At 43.9% G+C, this 24,619-nt stretch overlaps 1 protein-coding gene across 2 annotated transcripts in view; it reads right to left on the minus strand.

Moving 5' to 3' along the window:
- Window positions 1-2,097: 2,097 nt before the first annotated feature.
- The window catches only part of MAML2 (mastermind like transcriptional coactivator 2), a 454,266-nt gene continuing 431,744 nt past the window's right edge, over window positions 2,098-24,619 (minus strand). For both annotated transcript variants that reach the window (XM_029602381.1, XM_029602382.1), the window contains exons 4-6: window positions 15,862-16,065; window positions 13,236-13,347; window positions 2,098-3,666 (exon numbers count right to left, since the gene is read on the minus strand). In XM_029602381.1, the coding sequence (XP_029458241.1) occupies window positions 2,726-3,666; window positions 13,236-13,347; window positions 15,862-16,065 (1,257 nt within the window). In that variant the 3' untranslated portion in view covers window positions 2,098-2,725. The remainder of the gene's footprint in view (window positions 3,667-13,235; window positions 13,348-15,861; window positions 16,066-24,619) is intronic.

The following is a 24,619-nucleotide window of genomic DNA, read 5'->3' on the forward strand; positions in this document are numbered from 1 at the left end:
CCAAAAAAGCAAGGCTAGAGATGGGAATCTAAAGAACTGAGAAGGATTACAGAGCTCTTGCTTTAAACACAGTGGGGGAGAAATTTACAAAACTCTGATGGGGAATAAGTCTTGGTCAGTGTCGCAGGCAGTGGAAAGGCATGAACTGTTTCTGTGTTATCTGGATAGTGGGTTTCATGTTCATCCTTTCCTTGGTCACTCTATACGTTTCCTCTGTTCTGTGCATCCTGCCTTTGTATTCTTTTATCCATGGTCTTTACTGCCACTGTAACCCTTTTTCATCTGAGCTCCTTCCCACTTCTCTTTGACCCTGACCACCCAAAGCAAGCAGCAGCTTCTGCAAAGGGCTGTTATCCTGCAGACTAGGCATACCACCAGTGGCCATATGCATGTAGATATTCTCTTGGGTTTGCGCTGGAGGTGAAGAGATGCCACTTGTGAATGTGTGACTGTACCTGCTGCCTTCTTTCCTGCTCTGTAGCTGCTGCTTTCTTTATTGCCTGTGAGACATCCCAAGTGATTTCCTTTTTAACTTCAAAAATAGACATGCTAATGCTCTGCCACCCAGAGGACATAGGAGCCCAGCCCCCTCCTTCTTTCTACGTGTGAGAAAGACGTATGAATGCAGATGGGACAGGCAAGATATTGGAGGATAGCAAGTTAATAAGCTTTTGCAGATGGTAGGGACAGTGAACCCTGGTTTTCAACAGAAAAGGGTTGAGATTTTCTGCTGCCATGATGGTACTGTCGCTTTAAAAGTGGGGAGAAATGGCTTCAAATGGGATTCTATATATATTTTTAAAATTATTTTCTTGACAATGTTTTATGACTCCATTCCAATGAAATCAGCTAGAGCAAAAAGAAATTATGGGGCTGGCTCCCATAATTTTCCATGGGAGAAAAATCGAAAACAATACATTTCCTTCTCTCACGAAAACAGGCAGTACATGGGCAAAAAGGAAGGCTGGTTGGATTTGTTTCTGCTTCACGTTGGGGGTGGTAATTACATGTGAGAAAAAGGCCTGTAGGAGGCAAATAAAAGCCATGTATCTAAGTGGGCGAACAGCCATTATTAGAGACATTTTCATACCGTGCCGCACCTCTACCCTGCGAGGCAAGTATGTGCACTGTAGACAAGGCGCACACTGTTTTCCCATAGTGGTAGTGGTGGTGGGGAGGGGGGAGAGGATAATTTTCAACGGGGATTCTTTCCACAGGTAAGCGCCCACTTTGAAAATTGCCCTGCGTGCAGTTGGTTAAAGCAATGAGCCTATGTGATTTTTTTTCATCTTCCCCATACTCTTTAACGCTGCAGGAGCGGAAGAAACCAATCGAAGAGCAACAACATCAGCGTCATTCCGGCTGTTTCTGCAGGCGCCCCCTGTAGATGGAACCTTCTGTGCGGTTTGGTGAATCCTGCGGCATTACGCTAACGACATCGAACGTGGGTAGCAGAAGTGAAGAAGCGTTCAGCCCAATCCGACTGCTGCCTTCCTGTCAGACCTCAGAAAAGGGGGGGCGCTTGCATCAGCGTGCAAGGTTCAATAAACGGTGAAACACGGGAAGCCGTTTTTCTAAGCATAATACACAAAACACAATGGGCTGGATTTTAAGACGTATGCGTGGGCGTACATTTGTGCACGCAACCTGGGGCGCACAAATGTATGCCCGATTTTATAACATGCGCGCGCAGCCGCGCACATATTATAAAATCCGGGGTCGGCGCGCACAAGGGGGTGCACACTTGTGCACCTTGCATGCGCCAAGCCCTAGGGGAGCCCCAATGGCTTTCCCCGTTCCCTCCGAGGCCGCTCCGAAATTGGAGCGGCCTCGGAGGGAACTTTCCTTCGGCCCCCCCCACCTTCCCTCCCTTCCCTAATTCACCCCCCAGCCCTACCTAAACCCCCCCACCCTTTATTTTGTTAGTTGCACCTGCCTCCGGGCAGGCGTAGGTTGCGCTCGCCGGCCAAGTGCCGGCATGCGATCCCCGGGCCCAGCAGCAGTGGAGAGGCATCTGGCCACGCCCACGCGTTGCCCCCAGACCGCCCACTCCCCGCCCATTTTTTCAAGCCCCGGGACTTAACACGCGTCCCAGGGCTTGCGCACGTCACCGGGCCTATGCAAAATAGGCTCGGTGTGCGTAACCCCCCATGCGAGCGAAAATCCAGCTGGATTTACGCGCGCAGGGCTTTTAAAATCTGGCCCAATGTGTGCACATTAGGAAAATTACTTTAACAAGTTGCTGAGGTAAGTAAAATTCCTTCCAAGGATGAAAACCTTACTTATGTACATGTTTTGATTTGCTTTTCCGAAAATGTTTGACCAAAACTTGAAATACTGCAGTGGGTTGCTTTATTTTAAGCTCTTGACTTTTAGCTAACTCATCAAATTTATTTAAATGTGGAATTTATTTAAATGTGAAATGCAAGGTTAATACAAAAAACAGTTCCACTTCAACTGGCTCCCAGGGGTAGCAGGGTGAAGGTACTGAATAGTAAATAAAGGAAGAAGGCTGGGCTTGATGAAATGGTCTGTGCGTTATTCAATGTTTGTAGTCAGTGAATTTGTCTGATATAGAATAGAGATGTGCTGGGGAAAGAAAAGGTACCAGTCAATCAGATTTTCTAAATCAGCTTTTTCCTTCTCTGCCGAACAAGCACACTGGCCTCATGAGTTGGATTCAGCCCTCAGGAGTTGGACTTTGGTACATTTCTAACAAGGCTGTTTATGAGTTGCTCCCCAAGATCTCATCCAAGTTGATATCTTTCATCCAGTCATCACTGCTGGGGCCTGTTTTCAGTAAGCAATCAATGAAGTCAGAGTCGGTGTTAAGAGTTGATCCTAAGCTGTCACTTTGCTGACTAAGAAAGTCGAATCCCAGATCATTGCTGTGGTCAGTCCCCGGGAATGGCCGAGGATTTTGGCCTGCGGGTGTAAAACCGTTTGATGGCATGGTCGCTGGCTGGATTATATTTGTGACCAACGGATTCATGCCAGGTACAGTTTGTGCTCTCAGCTGGCTAGGTCTGGAGGGCACGCCTCTTAGTGATCCCACTGTCTGTCCATGTAATACTTGGTTCATTGGATTTGAGGGTCTGATTTGCACTCTAGGTGTTAAGTGGCTTGGAGGGGCCATGGCACCTTGAGGAAAATGCTGGTTTCCCCCCGGGAGCTGCAGGGACTGGTTTGAATACGTGGCATTGGTGGGGACGCGAACACTTGCCGGTTTCAGTGTATTCTGCTTTGTTGTTTCAGGAGGGGTCCAATTCTGTGAAGGGGGATCAGAATTTATTATAACATTCGATGCTCTTTGTCCTGCTCCGTGGTTAAGACTTGATCTCACTTGCTGTGAGTTGCTTGTAGACCCAGTTCCAAAAGGCGCTGTATTACTTTCTTTCCGTGACAGTGTAGCATTATTTTGACTGGATCCGATCTGAGTTTGAGTGTTAGGTTGCTGCATTTGGTTAACTCCTGGTGCCACACTGTATACACTTTGATTGTAAGCAAGATTTCCGTAGATTTCCATATTTCGGACTCCAGGGACAGAAGGCACTCTGGTTCCATGATTTGTAGATAAAAGGCCAGAATTTGATGGCACAATATTATGCGTTGAAACAGGGTTTGTTAAGGTTTGGTTGGCATTTAGACTTCCAGCCTGTGAGCCACCTAAAATGATAAAATCAATTTTAGTACAGAATATTCTTTAACTGAAAGGAAAATTAACATCTCAAAGAAATACATTTAATGTGATAGAACACATTTATACAGTGTTGTACAGTACAAAGGTCAAGAAAAATGTCATAGCTGTAACATGGAAGTTTATTTCATGGCCTGAGTAATACCTGGATAATACATACCTGAATAATACATTCCTCTGTTTCTATTTTTGATTCTCAAGTTATTTCCCCTCAGCTGTCTGCTTTCTGTATTGGCAGTACAGGTAAAAGCTTATGGAACAGATTAATCAACAAATCCTGGATACAAGAGTTAGTTTACATGAAACCAGAATCCCCTCCTCATCTTTCCGCAGAATATAACCTGAACTCCCAGACAAATTTGATTTGCACATAATCAGGCCAAAGGTATCCCAAATTTGATTGCCTTTATTGCCATTTGTTTTGTGAACTGGAATACGAAGGAGACAATGCCTCACAAAAGAAGTTTTTGAGATATCTGTTTTTACTGAATGAATGTGGCACAGTTTTATTTATAGAATTTGTAAATAGTGGTGATGCCTGTAGTGGCCAGAGCACTACATAAGAACATAAGAAAATGCCATACTGGGTCAGACCAAGGGTCCATCAAGCCCAGCATCCTGTTTCCAACAGAGGCCAAACCTGGCAAGTACCCAAAAACTAAGTCTATTCCATGTTACCATTGCTAATGTCAGCGGCTATTCTCTAAGTGAGAATGGGGCTTTTATCACGGTCTTATAAAATAAATAATCTTTCAAGAATGACTTAGAGTTTCAAAAAGACTCAACAAGTGTCTTGGCTTTCACAAGACTTCAGATTGTACCAAAAATGTCATAATGTGCCAAGGAATAAGACGTTAATAGTGATATAACTGTTCTCCTGTGAACAGATAACCTAGGCACAACGAAGGAAAAGTTCTACTACTTTCCCTTGCAATCTCACCCCTCTTCAGGGTAGTTTAAGTAATGGGTCCTAGCCCTTTCTCTCTTATCTGCCAAAATATCTCCCGCAGATAGAGAGAGAGAGCTAGGACATGTAAATAAAAATTGTTCTTCCTTGTCGGGAGAAGGCTTGTGTGTATCCGTCTCAAGAATTAGACACTAAAGTAAATACAATGCAATTCTATTTCACTCTGCCTAATACTGTAAGAATGAAGTGGATTAACTGAAAAAAATAAAATAGGACAAATATCAGGTAAATGTTTTTCCCTCTTATTTGGTACCACTTTACAGCAACACTTTGATCCCAGATATATGCACCTAATACTGTATCTCGTCTGTATTCCAGTAACCTCAGAATAAGGTGCACAAAAGCTTTTGAAAATGATTTAGCAGAATCATAAGTTCTGATCCTTTTCCATGAATTTCTCTTTCCAATGAATCAACACAGGATCCTCAGACTAGATCATTGTGTTAGCGTCTTAATGTTCCTAATACACACTGGAGCTCTGCATTTGAGTGTGAACAGTTGAGTACTCAAAGGTGTAATGGGGTACATTAATTTGTGAGCTCAGTCTCTTACGGGTGGTGGGAGTCTTCTTGATGTGCTGGACCGCTTGTAGCTGGGCTGCCCCCGTGTGGTACCTGTTCTCTAGATCTTGATTTTTTGCCATGGCAGATCAGTAAAAAAGATCCACCTCCTCATTCCCAAACAAAATCAGTAAAAGAAACCTGTCCCCATTCCAAAAAATCTAGAGTAAGAGTGTTACCACACGGCAATCCGGATACCTCAGGGAAACGGTCTTCTAGCTAAGAAAACAAACACAACCGAAATGTTGCCCCATTCTGAACTTTCCTATATTTAGTTTCACAGGCGCTCCCCTCTCTTTCCCTGTGCAAAATTTAGAATTATATTTCTGCCAGCACGGTGAACTTAGGTTTATCTTCCAAGAGCTTCAGAACACTACATTTTCTCCTTCAGTCCCCTTCCGATTCAGTCACTTGCTCACAGAACAATGTCTTCTATAATTTGTTTATTTATTTGAAAACCTTTCCCGTCTCTCCCACTTTTCGAGGCGGGTAACAATAAAAACATAAATAACATTAAAATATATGGCAAAGGCAAGGATTAACATAGTGTCAGCTGGAAATGACCAGACACTTATTGATGAGGCAGACAGTGGGTGAACGACGGTCCGGCCAATACGGGGCTACACCTGACCCAGCTTATTTTTTTTTTTAGCAAAGAGCAGACTTGCAAAATTGACCTACTCAAACATTAACGGGCATAAAACTCACCCCACCCCCCTCCCCATCTCTAGATGGATTTTTTTCTTTAAATTCTTTTTTGGTTTTCTTTCATTCTTTTCTCCATTTCACTTATCAGCTTTTTTAAAAAAGAACTTTCATTGATGTCTTCCTGCAGTTTCTTCTGTCACTACAGCCTGCCTTTTTCTCTCCTAAAGAGGCCTTTTCTCTTGCCTGCCTCCACCTCCATCTCTCTATTCTTTTCCCCCAGACTCACTTTCTTCCCTTCCAACCTTGCTGATCCTTCCTTCAGTCTTCTCTCCCTCCAGTCTCTGAGTTTCACTCCCTGCTTTTCCTTTTGTGCAGTTTCACCTCCCAGCCTCTCATGCCTCCCACATAATTCTCTTCTCTTCCCTATCCCTGAACCTCTCCCTTTCTCTTCCCTCACCCTGTCCCAATCCTCTTCCTTGACATCATTTTCTCTTTCTTCATTTCCCTTTATTTTCCCCATTCCCTCTCTTCCTTATCCCCATCTGCCTTCTCTCTTTCCTCATCCCATTTCCCCTCTTTATCATCTTTCTCTCATCCCCTTTCCCTTCCTGAATTCTCTTTATCTATTCTGGTCAATCCTCTCTTCTCCCTCTCTCTTCCAGATCTATCCTCTTCCCACCCATCCTATCCCTCTCCCTCCATCCCAATCTTCTCCTTTCCCTTCCTCTCCCTTCTTCCAGGCCAATCCTGTGATTTCTGTTCCTTCCCTCAGGCTGATCTCCATTCTCCTTTTCTCCCTCCTCCAAGTCAATCTTATGCTCACCCCTCTTCTCCCTCTCCCGAGGCTGACCTTCTGTTTTCCCAGGCTGATCTTCTTCAGCTCCTTCCCTTAGAGTCAATCTTCTTCTCGCTCTTCCTCAACTTCCTGCCCCCACCCTGGGCCAATGGTCTTCCTCATCCTAGAGGAGATGGAAGGCAGTGCTTCATCTTGCATCTGCCTCCTTTTGCTGCCCGGACCAGATTTATGGTTTGACTATGTGTAACATTATAGTGACACAGGTCCATGCAGCAGCAGGAGGTAGATGTGGCATGAATTGCCCCCACTATCTTCCATTTCATGCCGTGTATATCTCTGTACAAAGGGTAGGGCAGTGACACTCTACTGGCCATCCACCACTCTGCCTGGTTTCCTGCGATTCTGCAGGGGTTCCTCTTAGAGTGGGGGATACCCCAGCAAGGGCCAGAACCACAGGAGAACAGGGGCTCTGCTTAAGAGGCTTAACACAGTCTACTAATGCAGGAAAAATGAACTATACCAAAGAAGGTGTAGCTAAGTTTAACGCCATTAGTAGGTCATGCTAACTAAGTCTTTAGGCACTGAAAGCCCTTGAAATACAATAATAGGCAGCATTACCATGGCATAACATTAGTTTAGTATATTGGTTTGTTAAAGCCCGGTGTACCGGTGGCATTACTGGTAGGTATTAGATAACTCATCGCCATGCTGATTTTAATGCTGGTTAGTACATAGATCCTTTAGGACCTTTTTCACTGAAACCTTTTTTTTTGATAGACACAAAGTGGAAAAAAAGACCTGTTATGTGTAATCTCCCATTATATAAAAATTGGATTTCCTAACAGTAGGGAGTCCTGCACAGGGCAACTGAACTCACAACTCACTTATATTTAAAACTTATTGCCCACCCAAGTAGTAATTTCACTTGATTTGACAATACATTATCTTACTGTACAGCCCCATTGGGATTTCTATGAGGGAGTTTGGCTTAGGTAGGACTGAGCAGTGTAGAGAAGAGGAATGTGCCTTCTTGCCACAGTCCACCCACTGGAGGCTGCTGCAATGGTTGATTCCGCCTACATATTAGCCATTGACCTCTAGAGTCAGTGTGGATTTTTGGTTTGGAAGTTGAAAGGAAAAGTAGCTGGTATTTTAGATTTCCTATTCTTTATTCAGTATTGGCTCAACACCTTTGCTGAGTTTCAGAAAGAGATGAATTGGCTGACCTAAAGTCAGTAGTCAGTGAAAAGGGGGTCTCGGTGATTTTTGAGTGTTTTGTCGAAATGTGGTTTTTATTTAGAGGAAAGTTTTGTCCACCCTTCTTATTTATTTATTTATTTGATGAGTTTTATATACCGTTATTCGGTTGAGCCATCATAACGGTTTACAAAAGTATATATTTATCTTGTAACTGAGCAGTAATATGAACGTTACACAGATTCTTAACCGTTGGGTAGCATTACAAAACCATTTAAACCAATTAAACAATATCAGAGGAATGGATATCAAGTCCAGAATGAATTATTAGGTTAGAAGGGGAGGGCAAGTAGGTACAGGGAGAAGGGTGTGAGTTATGCGGTAAACAATTGAGAGTTCAGTTGAGAGTCGTGATGATTAGATGATTTAAAGTCAGTGAGGAATTTGCAGAACATTAGTGTTTTTAAGTCCTTTTTGAATGTTTTTAGGTCATGTTGAATTCGTATGAATTTAGGTAGGGTGTTCCACATTTTGGGTGAGGCAATTGAGAAGGCTCTTTCTCTTGTGGTTGCCAGATGCGCATCTTTGACAGGGGGAATGTTTAGGTAACCAGAGTTATTGAAGCGTAGGTTTCTTGAAGGCTTTTGAGGGATTATGTTTAGTGAGTTAAGACCTTGATTATCATTGTTTAGGATTTTGTGGATTATCGTCATTGATTTGTAGGCAATACGTGCGTTGATAGGGAGCCAGTGAAGTGAGTTTAAAATTGGTGTGATGTGTTCACTTCTTTTTGTTCCAGTTAGGACTCTGGCAGCTGAGTTTTGTAATATTTGGAGTGGTTTGGTAAATAAAAATGTGGTTTTTATTTAGAGGAAAGTTTTGTCCACCCTTCTTACCCAAAAGAGAGGCGTGGTGGGAAGAAGGATTTTTCTCTTGTTTGCAGCTCTTTCGGCTCCATCTAACTGATAGATCCCTGTACCATCTGAAAGAATTTTGGAAGCGGAGTAGTGGATGCCAGCTGGAATCTCAACTGAGAAGGAAAGAGGATAAACCAGAGACTCCACACAGGAGTTTCTGCAACTGGAGAGAAGAGGATTGAAGAAGAAAGGATCAAGCAGTGGACCCTGGTATTGTGCAAGGGAGATTCTAATGGGGCAGGAAAACCTATCCAGTGCACCCCAAGAAGCCCTATATCTATAGAAAGAAGGGAAAACCCTGGGAAAGAACTAAGGGGGTCATTTTCTATTGATATCGCAAGCGAAAAGGGACTTTTCGCGTGCGATAGCTTCATAGGGGTGGAGTCAGGGCGGAGTCAGGGCAGCGTCAGCACCGGAAGAGGAGGAGTTGGGGCGGCTCCGGGTGGACGCGGCGGAAGCATCGCTGGCGGCAAAAAGGTAGGAACCCTTATCGCTGCCAATAGTGCGCCCAATAGCGCCACCTTTTACGATGGCGCTATTGGGTGTGAAAGCCGGCAGCGATAACACCGCGGTGGTGCGATCGCTGCCGGCTTTTGTATGCCCGTCCCCCGCTTCGCCCCCCTGCCCCCCATTAGTGCCGGGATTCAGGAAGCCGCGGTAGTTTAGAAAATCCGTCCCTTAGGGATCATAAACACAGATACATTTGTATTTGGTTTATTGCTGTGATTATGGATGTGACAATAAAAAAACATACTTAGTGCCAGTTAATTTCCACCTAACAAGGTGAACGGTAAACTTTTATTTTTGGAACACAGTATATGTGTCTAGCTTGTTTCTTGGCATTGGGAAGTTACAGAGACAGAGAGTTTGAATTCACACCCACATAAAAAGAGACGTACACTATGCCTTGAGCCCTGGAGGACTATCTGCCCCCTTTCAGAGAATGCATGCCAGATTTTGGCAGGACTGTACATAAATTAAGCCCTGGTACTGATGTGCCTCTGCCCTCATAGACCTTGAACTACAAATAGCCAGAAAATAATGGAAAGTTACTACATTATGGACCAGATTTCAGATAGAAAAAAAAATAAAAAAAACCATACACTGGTTTGTACAAAATTTGAAAAGGCATATCTTTTGCCCAAGGATTTAATTTTCTTTAACTGTGGAAAGGAAACAAATCCCATTGTTAAAATTTTGCAAGTAAAAATTTGTTTACAAATGGTGGGGAACTTTTGCCCGATTCTCAAAGTCAACATTTTCAGGCAAACATCCCACAGTGCCTATAGCAGAAATTTCCCAATCCTCATGCCCTTTATCAAATCATTTCCCTCCCCTACAATTTGCCTTCTTTACTTTCTTCAAAGAAGTCCGTGCCCAGGGAGCTCATCTCTCAGGACTGGTAGCAATAACTAAGCTCTAAGAAGTTGTGACTGACAGCAATTGTGAGAAGCCCAAGACAGGAATTTTCTGATGCACAAAAGTAATGTGGCCGACCCTTTGGTTGGCCACTAGATGGCCCTAGGTCCCTTACCATCAGGACTAATGACAGTTTAGTGGGATTTTCCATTCCTTTACAGTCTCTCCAGTGAGCTGACTATGATTGACTATCCCAAGAACATAAAAGGGAGCTAAAGGTATAGACAATGTGGTCATTTTGGTTTGGCTCTTGAAGAGTTAGGAGCTATTTTTCCTTTCACCCTGCTGAGTTTGAGCCTACTAACCCAACTTGGTATTTTTCCTGCATTCAGAGAAGATTCCTCATCAGTACACTCCCTGTCTGAGAAGGTCTGCTTCATTTTTGGAAGAGAGAGAAATCTCTCTGTTGGCAAGGTCAGCAAAAACTTTGAAGATGCCTGGTAATTCTCTAAATGTTTAACTTCAATTAATTGTGACCTCTGTTTGGCCACTACAGCGTAATCCATGGATGAATATTGAGAATATTCTAGAAATGGAAGTTTCACTAAAAATTCAGAAGCATCCTAAAGGGTGTTCTATCTTTCAACATGGGGAATCTTCTAGCAAATGAGGTTCAGAAGAAATTCAGAGGGTATATGTGTGTTTTAGCGCAGTGACAGGGTGGTTCTTCCCCCAGAAGGGATGTTCATTCTAAGGAGCATATAATTGCTTCTCACAAAGCATAGGCAGTCTTGAGGAAGTTCTGTATGGAGTTTGGGGAAGAATCATGAAGTTGAAAGAACTATGGTGGTGAGCTGGGAGAAAAGGAGGAACAAGTAAAGGCCTGGATTTATCAAAATGCACTAAATATCACATGTGATAGGAAAAGGGGTGTGTTTTATGGAAATAGGCAGTTTATGCTAATACCTATGTGAAGTGCAAATTGTTGTATTTCCTACATACAACCACTGGAGGGATGGTGTTTAGTAGTTTTAAGCTCCTGGAGAGTCAGCCTAGCTATCAGGGCTGAGAGAGAGAGAGAGAGAGAGAGAGAACCTAGCCATAATGCCCTCACACTAGATAGGTATTTATATCTCTATGGGAGACCCACCTAGTAACTCGAGGAGAGGTTTAGGTATTAGTGTAGGGGTTAGGGGCCATTTTGACATTCAAAGTGAGACGTAGGAACAGAACAGTGCTCTCTTGTGAAGATTTGAGGACCTTCGGAGTGAGGAAATTCAGCCAAAGATGAGATTTATGCAATGTTCTCTCAATCTAGCTTGATGTTACCCAGATAGATAGTCCATCTGGCTAACTAGGACTTTATCTGGCTATATTCAGTGGAGTGCCTAATCAGTAGCGCTCCACTGAATATCTGTGGCAATTTATTCAGCTCTCTTTAGCCAGACAAATTGTCCACTCAATTTGCTGAATATGGACATCTCTTTGTCTCTCCATCTAGCTTGATGGACTCTCTACCTGGGTAACATCAAGCTAGGTTGAGAGAACATTGCACAAATCTCATCTTTGGGTGAGTTTCCTCACTCTGAATGTCATCAAATCTTCACAAGAGAGTACTGTTCTGTTCGTATGTCTCACTTTGAATGTCAAAATGACCCCTAACCCCTACACGAATACCTAAACCTCACCTCGAGTTACTAGGTGGGCCTCCCATAGAGATATAAATACCTATCTAGTGTGAGGGCACTATGGCTAGGTGCTCTCTCTCTCTCTCCCCCCCCACCCCCTCCCATAGGAGGGCCCTGATAGACTGTCTCTCCAGGAGCTTAAAAACATCACTGTAAAGCCCTATTACACAAATGATAAAGGTGTAGTCAAAATTTACATTAAAGCCATGTGATACAGCTTCACAAAACTGTGAGCCCAGCCCACATGGCCAAAAATCCTTCCCTTTTTGTCATTTGCATCGCACCATGCATTAATGGCGCTTTCGCATACATTAAGGCGCTTTTTAAAATGTGAAAACGCCTTAACGCATGTAAAAATGCCATATAGCACTTTGATAAATGATCCCCGAAGTGTTGTAGCCTGGTCTGTATTCACAGTTTTTTTAATTCAGTGGAAAACATGATACATTTTCTACTGGTAAGAGAAGTGAGAGCCGGGATCTTCAATCCACAGCAGAAAGTGGGATGTTGATCTGGAGAAGCTCCTGGAGGTGTGAGTACCTGGATAAACAGCTGAAGTGAAGAGACTTACTTTGCATAAGAACTTCGATTTACGGAAGAGACTGGAAGATTTTGGGGAAGAGAGGAGTTTTTTCTGCACTGTGGAAATTGATGGGACTTTGTTTTTGAACTTGTTTTGTAATTGCTGAACTTGTTTTTTTTTTTTTGCTGTGGACTGTACTTTATTTTGGCTGAAATCTGATTAATTTATTTAAATATTTTGTTTGCAGCACTAACTTCTGTGTGGACTGTGTTTATTTATTTATTTATTTAGCAGTTTTTTATACCGACCCTCATAGTAGATAACCATATCGGATCGGTTTACATTTTAACAAAGGGTAAAACTGAGGTAACAGTTCTGGTAAATAATAGATAACAAAGGAGAAGGAATAAGTCAAAGTTACAATCAACAAGGTATGGAAAACTTGGAGGCTTAAGGACAAGCTGGAAGGAAGATAGAGGCAGGAAGAATAAATATAACATGATACCAATAATTTAACGGGTTAGAGCCTATGCTTTAACCAGGAAATGCCAGTGTCCATTGTTCAGGAGGAAGTGTGTCAAAGTCCTTGTAAGAAGTGAGGCTCAAACTAGTGATTATCCGGTGGATCTGGGAAGGCTTGGTGAAAGAGCCAGGTCTTTAGTCTTTTTCTGAAGGTTAAGAGGCATTTGTTATTTGTTTGCTGTATCCTCTGCCCAGTTTGGCTTTGCAAGAGAGACTGCCCCCATTCCACGGGACCCAGAAACTGTTTTCCCCCACCCCAGTTGAGCAAATCCCATTCTCCAGGGCCAAGGGGAGGGAGGGAGGGTTACAGAATTAAAAATGAATTTAATTTACTTAACAGCCTTAGTGTAACTACACTTACCAGAATATTGGTTTGTTGGTTGCATGTTGACCAGGTTCCTCCTTTGGTCTTTATAGTCTGGCGGCGGCCTTGTTAAATGCCTATTTAATTGTTCCTGTTGAGCACTTTTATCCTGTGGAAAAAAAATTAAATAGAATCAGTCAGGTTATTTCTTGCAAGTGCTTGTGTGTTAATTCCCTCTTCCTCCTCTCTTCTCTGGGTCCTTGTGAGCTCATAGAGCTCTCTGCCTGTGGACTGCCTGTACTCTGATTGGATCCTTTTAACCTGCAGCCTCCAGAACTGGACACAGCATTCCAGATGAAGGCTTTCCAATAATTCGTAAAGAGGCACTATCACCTCATTTGCTTCCGTTCTGTTTTGTCTTTCTTTCTGCATCTTAGCATTTCTCTACTTCTTGCCACCACTTTGTAACACTATTTGGCAACCTCAGTACCAATGGGTATGATCATGGCCCTCCTCCATCCTCCAGAAAGGGGAGAAAGTAAGGAGGCAGCAGCAGCAGGATGGAGGTGGGAGGAAGGTGATATCAACAGCAGGAGGAGTGGTCTTCTTCCGCAGGCCATTCTGTCTGGACCTGAGGCAGGGGGTGCTAACTTCTGAAAGCTAGTCATGAATGTTATCAAGTCAGTTCAATAAAAAGCTGTCGCCTGATATTATTTTTTTTGATTTGTTAACCTTTAGTTCCATTCCTTCCTCCTCTTGACTGGCAACATTCTTCCTTGGGATAGAATGAAGTCTAGGGATAATCATTTCTTTCAAATGAATTTCAAAAATGCGTCGAATGAGAGCAATTCATTTCATTCAGGGGGCCCCAAAACAAATCGGGAGGACCTCCAAATGAAACAATCCTTATTTGTTGCATCTGTCTGAAATGAATGCATCGGGCCTCACCTAAGGCTTAGGCAGAAGCCCAAAGTAGGGGCTGCAGCCCACGCCTTAGCGCAACTCCAGCGCCTAGGCCTAGGCCTAAGTCCAAAGCTAGGACTTCACCTAGGACATAGGATGAGGTACAAAGTAGGGGCTGTGGCCTAGGCCTGAGCTCAATGCCAGGGTTTCTTACCTGATCTGTCAGGTATCCAATGGCAAGGTCAGACCTTGGGCCCAGATGCTTGGGCCTTGGCTTAGGCCAGAGCCTGGGTCCAGGCCCGATGCCACAACCCAGCCCCGAGGCCAGGTCACGATGCTGGGGCCTTGGCTCAGACCCAGGCCCGACGCTGCAACCCAACCCAGATCCTGATGCCTAGGTCTTGGCCTAGAATGGAACCTGGACTCAGGCCCGACGCCGCAACCCAGTGCGGAGGCTGAGTCATGATGCCGGGGCCTTGGCCTGGACCCAGGCCCAACGCTGCAAACAGGCATCGGGATCCGGCCTCCGGGCCAGGCCATAGCATTGGGCCTGGGTCCGGCTGAGGCATTGGCCTTGAGTAAGTGGGTGCTGGGGGGGATCCTGGCATTTTTCCAGGCGGGCGAGCGGACAGGAGGCTCCAGGAGCCCCCATTTTTGTTTTTTGTCCTTTTTTATTTTTTTTAATTGGTTGATTTGTTTTTTTCTCACAAATGAAATGAATCTAATAACCCACAAACCGAAATTCGTGGGAAATAAAACTCCTGAAAACAAACCGAAAACAAAAACACATTTTTCCCCCTGCACATCCCTAGTGAAGTCTGCCCACCCACAGATTTCAGGGATATCCCCAGAGCCCTGGTAATGTCATTAAAATCCTGCCAGGTGAAACCTGGAGAATTGTCAGCTATGATAAATGCCAGTGGGGATCAGAGAAGTTTAGATTGGCTTCAGGGCCAGATTTTGGGCAAATGGCGGTTTGGGTGAAAAGCGACACCCGACAGCTGATGGAACCCCCTCTCCAGGCTACTCTTTGGCTACAGCGGGACGGTGTCTGCCGCAGCCACAGGGTCTCGGGCCTCTCTTCAGCCACAGTGGGCTGGCATCCGCCATGGTCACCATGCCGCTCTTTGGCCGCAGCGGGATGGGCGATGCTGGCGGTGCCTTGAATGGCCCCCAGCTCACAGCGCCTTGGGCTCAAAATCTGGCCCTGACAAGCTTCAGCCTTCATATGATTTGTGATAGTCCTCTAAGTTTTAACATGCCTCATATTCAGGGGCCAATGTACTTAAACAGTGAAGATTTTCACAGAAGTGAGCCAGCAACGCATGAAGTTTTTATCATGATGCCAGCGCATTTAAATGTGAAAATTCAAATCATGTCCTTTTTCTTGCAATAAAGTCTGTGCAAAAGCTTAGAGCTTATCACAAAACACTTAACTGTATCTCCCTGACGTGTAGCTAAATTTCAGAAAGAACTTCACTTTTGCAAAATGTTTCACGTGTAATTTAACTAATGCTGAATCTCTGCATGATTTTTCAGCTCTTTAGCAATTTAGCATATTTTTTTTGTGAAAGGCTTCACAAATGCTAAATTACTCATGTTAGAAAAGCAAAAAAGATTAAAGCATGCAAACATTTGCTAATTGCAATTGCCTGTGTTATTTGCTATTTTAATTGCGTGAAATCAGGTTTGCAAAACCATTTATGGCTTAGGCCATTGGCCCTAGAATCTTAGATGCAATTTATAGCATAATCACATGGAACTCGGAAGGAAACCTCACCGATTCTGCCAGCAGCTGCTGCTGGATAAGAAGCTGCTGCTTTTGCTCCATCATTTGCTTCTGCAAAACTTGTTTCTTCTCCAGCTGTTGATTTAACACGGACTGCTGGGAGTTGTTCATGTAACCGCTGCCGCTGTTCGGGTTTGCGCAGGCACCGGCAGTTGAATTGGGGCTTGTGCTTTGGCTGCCTACGCAGTGCTGATCCTGTGAAGGACCGAAAATTAAAGAGCTAAGTATTGTGCACACCTTTATCAGGTATTAACAACTGGAACACTGTTACAAACATGACAAAATCACTCACAACCTGGGCTGCTGACCATAAAATGATATCCAGAGTCCAGCAGGTCAATCAAGGGCAAGGTGTACTGGATGATAAAACTTGGACCATCATCAGGGAATTTCTCTCTTAAACCAATTTCTTGAGGCCTTGTTTTCACAGTCTACAATCACGATCTGGTAAAGCCTGTCCAGTAAAGCCTGGATTATTGGCAAGCTTTGAACCTTTGGGTTCATCCTCACTATTGAAGGACCAACGACATAACATGCAGTCACAAACGCAGGACAGAATATCAGTGATTCTGAAAAAAATATCCATGTGTTTTCCTTGGGATACTTTTAAATGTCATCAGTGTTTTACAGATGCTTAATACGCTTTTACTAAATATCAAAAAAGCTGGGGTGTCTGGATAGGACTTCCGCTTTTTTAGTATATATTTTTCATACTTTTCTACTTCTTATATTTATTTAAACTTAAAACATTTCACAGCAATCTCACATTTTTCCACATTTCTTTTCTTTTTGTGGCTCTTTGATATTTACATTTGTACACAATAAACCCAAAATGAAAACCACCCTAATGCACTTTCCTCTTCAAAATAAGCAATATTTTCTTCTTTTCTTTTCCTTTGCAGTATTCACTAATTTCAAAAACGACGGGAGCAAAAAAACAACAAAAACGCAACCTATCTAACGCTATGCTGTCAGATTTTCCTAGATAAGATACAGTTTAACGACTGATTCACTAACCTTAGTGGGCCCTTATGAGGGTGATAATGACTTTATGCACCAATTTTATTGAGTAAACGGAATTTGATGCTCTCACATACAAATGCTACATACCCACTGTTAATGAGAAATGATTTTAAAATTACAAATAAGCAATTTTTTTCACCGTGTACAAATTAGTGTGCAACACTTGCACCATTGTTTTTGATCCCAAAACTTTACACCATCTCGAGACCTCACATTACAGAGAGGCTAAGGAAGATTTCCTCATGGGAAGCAGTGATTGACACTACTACATAAGTAAGGAGGATGCACTCATCTGATTTTCTACAACAGAGATGCTGGCAGATGAAACTAGGTTGAGACAGGAGGTGAGATGGATGTGGGGGGCAAGGCTGGAGAGCAGGAAAAGAAGAAGTTTGGCAGCGGGAGAGAGGTGACTGAGTAACTGGGCATAGGGCGCTAGCACATATCCGGGAAGGAAGTGTTACTGGCAACCAAGGCCCGGGGAAGGCCTGGGCTATCCTCACGCTGCCAAAAAACAACCAACACTGGAAATATCAAAACAGCAAAAGGTTTTTATTGAAAGGCCTGTAAAAAGGCACAACAGGCCCCTCCTAAAATGTGCACAGCACATGCAAGGCCTGGCTGGGCGCGTAACCCCCGGATTTTACGCACACGGGGGAATAAATATTCGGCCTTGAATATTCAAAAGCTATATTTGCAGCCAATGAGTCTAAGAACCTAATTCATTTAATATCTTAGTTAACCCTGAAAAGCAGACCTGTTTATGGATATCGAAGGACCAACTTGCTTAACCCTCTTACATTGTTTGCCTATGCTGTCATTCTGGCAATAAAACAATATCACAAAAACAATATTTTGTTGGGGGGGTTTTGTATGTGTGTTGGGGGGAGACTTAGATTTGTTGATGAAGCTTTATTATCTTCAAAATGAAAATATGAATTGTTGGTCCTACTGTATGTGAAATTTCAGATAGACTGGACTAGAATAAACCACATTATTAATATCATGGTCCCCAAAGCTAGCAACGACCCCTTGTATCATATCCTAGGATCTAGGTTGTATTCCTCCTGACATTCAATTGCAAAATGTATCGTATTTATATAGAATATTAACTACAGCTCCAAAAAAGAAGATACAGCACTACATTGGTTAGAATCTCAGCCTCTCATCTTTGAATTATGGTTGGTTAAGCTACAAGAGGTAGAGATGAAGGAGATGGTTTCTGTTAAACATCTGAACCTTGCAAAAACACAATGGGCACACATGACATGTTGAATTATGGAAAAAAACAAAGAACAATCAACAAATGGAATTAAGCATAGAGAATAGCAGCCACATTTGCTACTGTCTATGAGAAAACTGCATAGAACTCACTGACTGTCTCAAAGGAAAACAGAATAAGATGTCCACGTAGTCCAAGATTTACAGGCCGAGGACCAGGCCCAACTCCTTCCCAGGTAGCAAGTCTGGCCAAAATGAACGCCTTCGGGTACACATGAGCTGTAGGCAGGAGCCTCAGTTATCTAAATACTAGTCAGCTGTATCAGCCTGCAGATTCCTTGGAGATGTTTGTTTTTTTCAGGATGGCTCCTTAAAAGGCTTCCTGCCATCTGTGTCTTTGGATGCTTCACCCAGGACCCCTTTTCTCCCTTAAGCCAGTCGTCTATGGTGCTGTATTCTCTGGGAAGAGCTGGTGCTAGTTGGGGACACTACCATAGACAGAGGCGCATGGTGCAGAGTGTAGCCTGTGCCGGCCAAGGCGTCATGGACTCTGTCCAGCAAGGCAGTGATGTGGTCAGTGCACGGCATAATGGTCATTCGCTGATTTTGCACACGTTCGTCTAAGCGCTGAATGTCTTGCTGATGGCGATAAAGTCCCACATCCTATGTTAATCTAATCTCCCCAAACCAAAGCTAGTAAGAAAACAATCTTCTCCGTTAAGAAGTGGAAGACTTCCTTGTCAGAGATATGACTTTTACCTACTGTCTACTCAGGCACATTAGCGGAGAAGTCCAAATCTCCGGTGAATTCCTCTATTCCTGCTGGTTCAAAGAGAATCATGAGACGCTCCTCAGGTTGCACGAGCTGCATGGCACATTGTCTGTCCTATTGGTCTTCCTCTGGTGTATCCATTTCCACAACAGCTTCAGCTGAAGCTTGTGTCTTAAACCACTGATGCATTGTTTTACGTGGTCCACTGAACATTGCTGGACACCCAAACTGGGGATTTCATCAGAGATATTGCACCAGATCTTTTGCTTGGTTGAACTGGAGATTCTTGTGGACTGCTTGCCAACTAGAACATTGTAGTTTTTGACCCCCCATTCTCAAGCAATATCTCATTTTCCTCATTCATAACGCATTTTCTGCATTTTGGTGGTAGTGAAGGTAGGAGGAGCAGGGTGGCCTGTAGCCTGGATAGGAATTTGGTCAGCTGAGAGGGTTCCCTGTCCTCCTGCATGCTCTTCCCACTCTCTCCCTTCCTCCTCCACCTCCTGTCCTTCGTTGATATCCTCCTACCCTTCTTGCATCCTTTCCTAGTTACCTTTTCCATCTCTTCCTGCCACTCCTCTCCTAAGGAATCCTGTATACCCTTCCACCTTTACAGTTTCACCCCCTCCTCCTCCTCGCCTTCTTACCCTTCCTTCTCCCTACTTATTTTCCCATTACTAACACTAGACCATGTCACCCTCCTCAACCCCTGTCCCTAATGACTTGCGCACCCAGTCCTCTTGCCCATGGTCCATACTCCATCTAACCATCCTTGCCTCAGTCAAACACTGCATTCCTGTGACACTCACATACACTTTCATCTGCTGGACACACTGAGAACCTTTTAACATCGTCTGGGCCACAAGCGAGAGCTCATGCCCATAAAAAGAATCCCCCCACAGGGACTGAGAGTCAAGTGTGGAATGTAATTGCTAGCTGAAGAGGATAAATTAGTTTGTGTGCCCTTTAGCCAGATAAGTTAGGGGCGTTCTGGGGGCGTAACTGAGAGTTAGCCAGATAAGTTATCCGGCTAACTCCATTTTACTGAATATATGAGCTAAGTTAGCCAGATACGTTTATTTGGTTAACTAGCTAAGCTGCACAGTGGCTGAATACAGATCTCATAGTTTCCAGAAGGGTATTGATCAAGTGCTGGCAGTTCAAGGGTGAGAAATGGAGATTAAATAGGATTTGTGGCAGCAGAGTGGAAAGGTACACGTTTAGAATGTGTGGTCCAATGGTTCTCATCTATTTTCTAGCTACATATTTAAACTTCTGCTCAGCGGCCAAGCTAGGTTTTAGCTGGCTACCTTAGGATAATTTTCAGCCACAAGCTAGCTGGCTAGATTTAAGGCAGCTAACCCTGTATACAGGGATAGTCAGCTAACGTATCGGGCCGATACAGAAAACTTCGCGGGAGAGCCGGCGAGCGCCAGCTCTCCTGGGCACGTGATTCAGGAAGCCCAGGTATACAAATTAGGGCCCGTGGTAAAAAAGGAGGTGCTAGGGACACTAGTGCGTCCCTAGCACCTCCTTTTTGACAGAAGCGGCGGCTGTCAGCGGGTTTGACAGCTGACGCTTAATTTTACCGGCGTCGGTTGTTGAACCTGCTGACAGCCACGGGTTTGGAAAACGGATGCCGGCAAAATTGAGCGTCCGTTTTCCAACCCACGGGCTGCGGGCAGATTTATTTTTTATTTTTGGGGCCTCCGACTTAATTCGCTATGATATTAAGTCAGAGGGTGTACAGAAAAGCAGTTTTTTCTGCTTTTCTGCACACTTTCCCGGTGCCGGCCCAAATTAACGCCTGCCAAAGTAAAATGTGCGACTTGTCTGCACATTTTACTTTCTGTATTGCGCGGGACTGATAGGCCCATCAACATGCATTTGCATGTTGCGGGCGCTATTAGTTTCGGGGGAGTTAGATGTGCGTTTTCCACGCGCTATTACCCCTTACTGTATAAGGGGTAAAATTAGCGCGTGGAAAACGCTCATCCAAATGGGGGCTAATGGTGCGCTCGGCCTGAGCGCACTTTACTGTATCGGCCCATTAGCAGGCTAGTACTGAAATTTCAGCCCCAGCCTGCTAACTCCCTGCCATGACCAAACTCTCCCTCCCCCACCCTGTTCCTGTGACCACTCAGAAGTTGAGTGGCTGAATAATAGCCACTTAGTGAAACTAGGGTAATTTCTCTTTGAACATTTTCTAAAGACAAACGGGTGGAAAAGGGCCCATGTACTTCGCCACTATATGGCTTAGTGAGACTTGCCTCTTTGTGCATACAGATTTGAAAAAAAGGAGCATATCAGATGCAAAACCATTGCCTGCTGCATCTGTTTCAACCAAACCGTGCAGTGACAGCGTGAACGTTTATATATTTTTTTCAGACCCTGCACTTGATCTTGGGCATTCTGGATACTGAAGGGTAAAGAGTTTTCAAAAAATTCGGAGCAGGGGAACCAAAATAATATTAAAAATGTAGCACTGGTGGAAACCAGGGGAGAAATGAATTGGGTTGGCTTGAAAAGTCTTTACTTGCTTTGCAATCTGACTTTTGCATTGCGCTGAAACACATCGCTGGCACCTTTATCCCATGAGTGGCCAACCTTCAGTCCTCAAAAACCACAAACAGGCCTGGTTTTCAGGCTATCCATATGCATGAGATCGATTTGCATATAATGGAGGCAGTGTATGCAAATGTACCTCATACATATTCATTGTGGCTCTTAAGGATCGGAGTTGGCCACCCCTGCTTTAGCCCATTTTAAACCCACGTGTTTATTCTTCTTTTCAGATGTTACCAAAGTTGATATATCCAGCTTGGACACTAGATGGCACCGCTCGTGCATTTCAGTTTCCCACATGACAGCTCTTCCAAGAGCTGATGTCATTAATCAGAAGTTTATATTAGCAACATGCGGGAAACAAACAAGCAACCTCTGGAATGTGAGCAGAACACGAATCTAATTTCAGAATTTTTTTTCCTCCACTTTTATACTGATATTCAACAACAAGCACAGAAATCAATACTGAAATGATATTAAAATGCTTTCCTACTTCAGTTGGTAATTTTTGCTTTCAGTTCTAAATGTTAAGCAAGAGTCGAATTAACAATAATAATATAACGAAAATGATTATTTTTCCTGAAGTGTATATACTGCCAAACCATTACTAGAAAGGCAAAGTATAAAATACTACTGGGGAGGACAGTTTAAAAAGAGATCTAGGCAACTAACCATGGAGTCAAGCACTTATATCCCTTGGTTGAAAGTTGCCCTTGGCACAGCAGCTCAATACAGCCACACAGTTTCACAAGGCAACTATCTTTAGCCACTTTTCAAGTTGGCAGTTCCAGGGACATTTGGATCAGAAAGGAAACTAGTTTATAACTGAATTGTCAATTATATGAGTAGCCCAGGTTCAAATTCTGGTTTATCTCCACTAAATATTTTGTCCTAAAACTCTTCTTGAACGTTTCTCAGCCTCTGCCTATGTAAAGCGATGGGTAGCAAATGTTTCCGTAGTAAATGGTTTAACTTGGGAATTGTACCTTTAAGTGTTGAAGATGTCACGGGATGACATCTAGGTGTATAAAAGGCTTGCGTGGGGGTGGGGAGGGTAGCTTTGTTGCTGGTGTGTGAGCAAGCTGGGGCAGAAACCAGTGGAGACTCATCGTTGTTTCCATTGAGGGAGTAAAACTAGAAATCTGTTCCTAGGTTCAAGGCCTAGCTTCTTTTTTTGGAAAAGCCTCTGGAAGGAATCATGAGGGCACCACTAAATAGAACAGATGTGTTTTTGGAATTCTCATCATTTATCCTAACGACTGATTAGAGTTCTGGATTTTTGACAGAAATTAATTCCATGCCCCGAGGAGACATGTGGAGCTGCTAAGGGTATGTTTTGTGCTTTTGCTACTTTGCTGTGGAATTTGAACTTATGAAGACACCGAGGGGGGCCATATTTAGCACATTTGTCCAGCTGTTTGACAACTTAGCCGAACAAATGCCAGGATTTAAAAATCCCGCCAGTCTGACTGCCCCCGGCATTGCTGGATTTGGTATTTTTAAAATATTTATTACCCGCCCTTCCTATGTTCAGGGCAGGGTACTTGTGATCTGGCTAAAAAGGGATTCAGCTATATCAGGGCCATCCAAGGGCATTTTAGGAGGGGCACCTTAAGCTGGCTAAGTTGACCAGAAAAATGTATCCTACTAACTTTAAGATGATCAGGCGTATTCAGTGGTGTGCCGGTGCTCCTGAATATCTCAGCTAAATTTGCTGGAGATGTTTATCTGGCTAACTTTCCTAGTCAGCCACAGCCTGGTGTTTCTCTTTGTTTGATCAATTTTGGTAGTACTGGAACCACCAACAAAGTGATGGAATGAGCTCTTTGTCCCAGGGTTTGGGTTTTCAAGAATTATCAGGTGCATGTTTGAGGAGGTAGAAGAAGTGAGAAGGTTGTCTATTCCTCTGCAGAGGTGGTGGTGGTGGTGGGGTCCCTGACCAGCAAAGCAGAGGAAACCTCTGAGCCTGGTCTACTATACTTTTCTGCCTGACCACGTTTGAGAACCCACTCTCCTCTTGCCAGCTGGCTTTTATTTTATGTGCCCCTTCAGGGGGGTTACATATGCACCTAGGATCTCTTCCTGAACCCCCAGCTGCGCAAAAAGCAGGGGCAAATTATATTTATTTATTAGCTTTTATATACCGGTATTCGTAGATACATCATATTGGTTTACATAGAACGTAACGTGAAAATACATGGAAAATATATGAGTACTTTTGTACCTTTACCAAATTTTCAAAGAGAAACTACTAAAGTGCATCTTCCCACTCTTGCCTGGATTCCTTAATTCAGTAATCCCAGCTGTGTCCCTTTACCAGGTGCTGAGACAGTGTCTGCCGGCTGCACTCTAGGACTGCCAGTCCTATGGGATTAGATTTCCCTTTGAAAGGCCAACTCTTATGACATCACAATAACACAAACCATTATAAACCAGCTGATGAGACATTCAAGTGGGCAACGCTAATTCTTGATGGCCACTGACAGGTTTGCTTTATAGGATATGCACAATTAAGGGTAGATTTTTAAACATACGTGCGCGCGTTATAAAATCCAGGGCGGCGCGCGCAGGGGTGTGTGTGAAATAATGCAATTTCCGTGCGGCGACACATTGCGGCCTTCCCCAGTTCCTTCCCAGTCCACTCTAATTAAGGAGCAGACTGGGAGGGAAATTCCCTACCCCCCTGCCCATACTCCCTCCCTCTTCCCCTGTCCTCCCTTCACCCATAAAAGATCCTACCTTTTTTTAAAATTTTGTTTCAGAACTTACGCCAGCTCCTGAGCTGGAGTAAATTGCACGCGCCGGCAGGCTTCCCGTGCGCGATCCCCCAGCACAGCAACAAATGGCCACTGTACCGGCCACCTCCAGCTCCCCGTCCCTCCCTGCCCCCTGGACTGCCCCTTTTGTCAGGCCCGGCTCTTGTGCACGTAACAGGGGATACACGCGCGGACGGGCCCCTTCTAAAATATGCACAGCATGTGCAAGGCCCGTTGTGCCTGTAACCCCCGGATTTTACGCACACGGGGGAATAAATATTTGGCCTTGAATATTCAAAACCTATATTTGCAGCCAATGAGTCTAAGAACCTAATTAATTTAATATCTTAGTTAACCCTGAAAAGCAGACCTGTTTATGGAAATCGAAGGACCAACTTGCTTAACCCTCTTA

Source organism: Rhinatrema bivittatum, chromosome 5, assembly GCF_901001135.1.
Source record: "Rhinatrema bivittatum chromosome 5, aRhiBiv1.1, whole genome shotgun sequence".
In the NCBI taxonomy this organism is placed as follows: Eukaryota; Metazoa; Chordata; class Amphibia; order Gymnophiona; family Rhinatrematidae; genus Rhinatrema; species Rhinatrema bivittatum.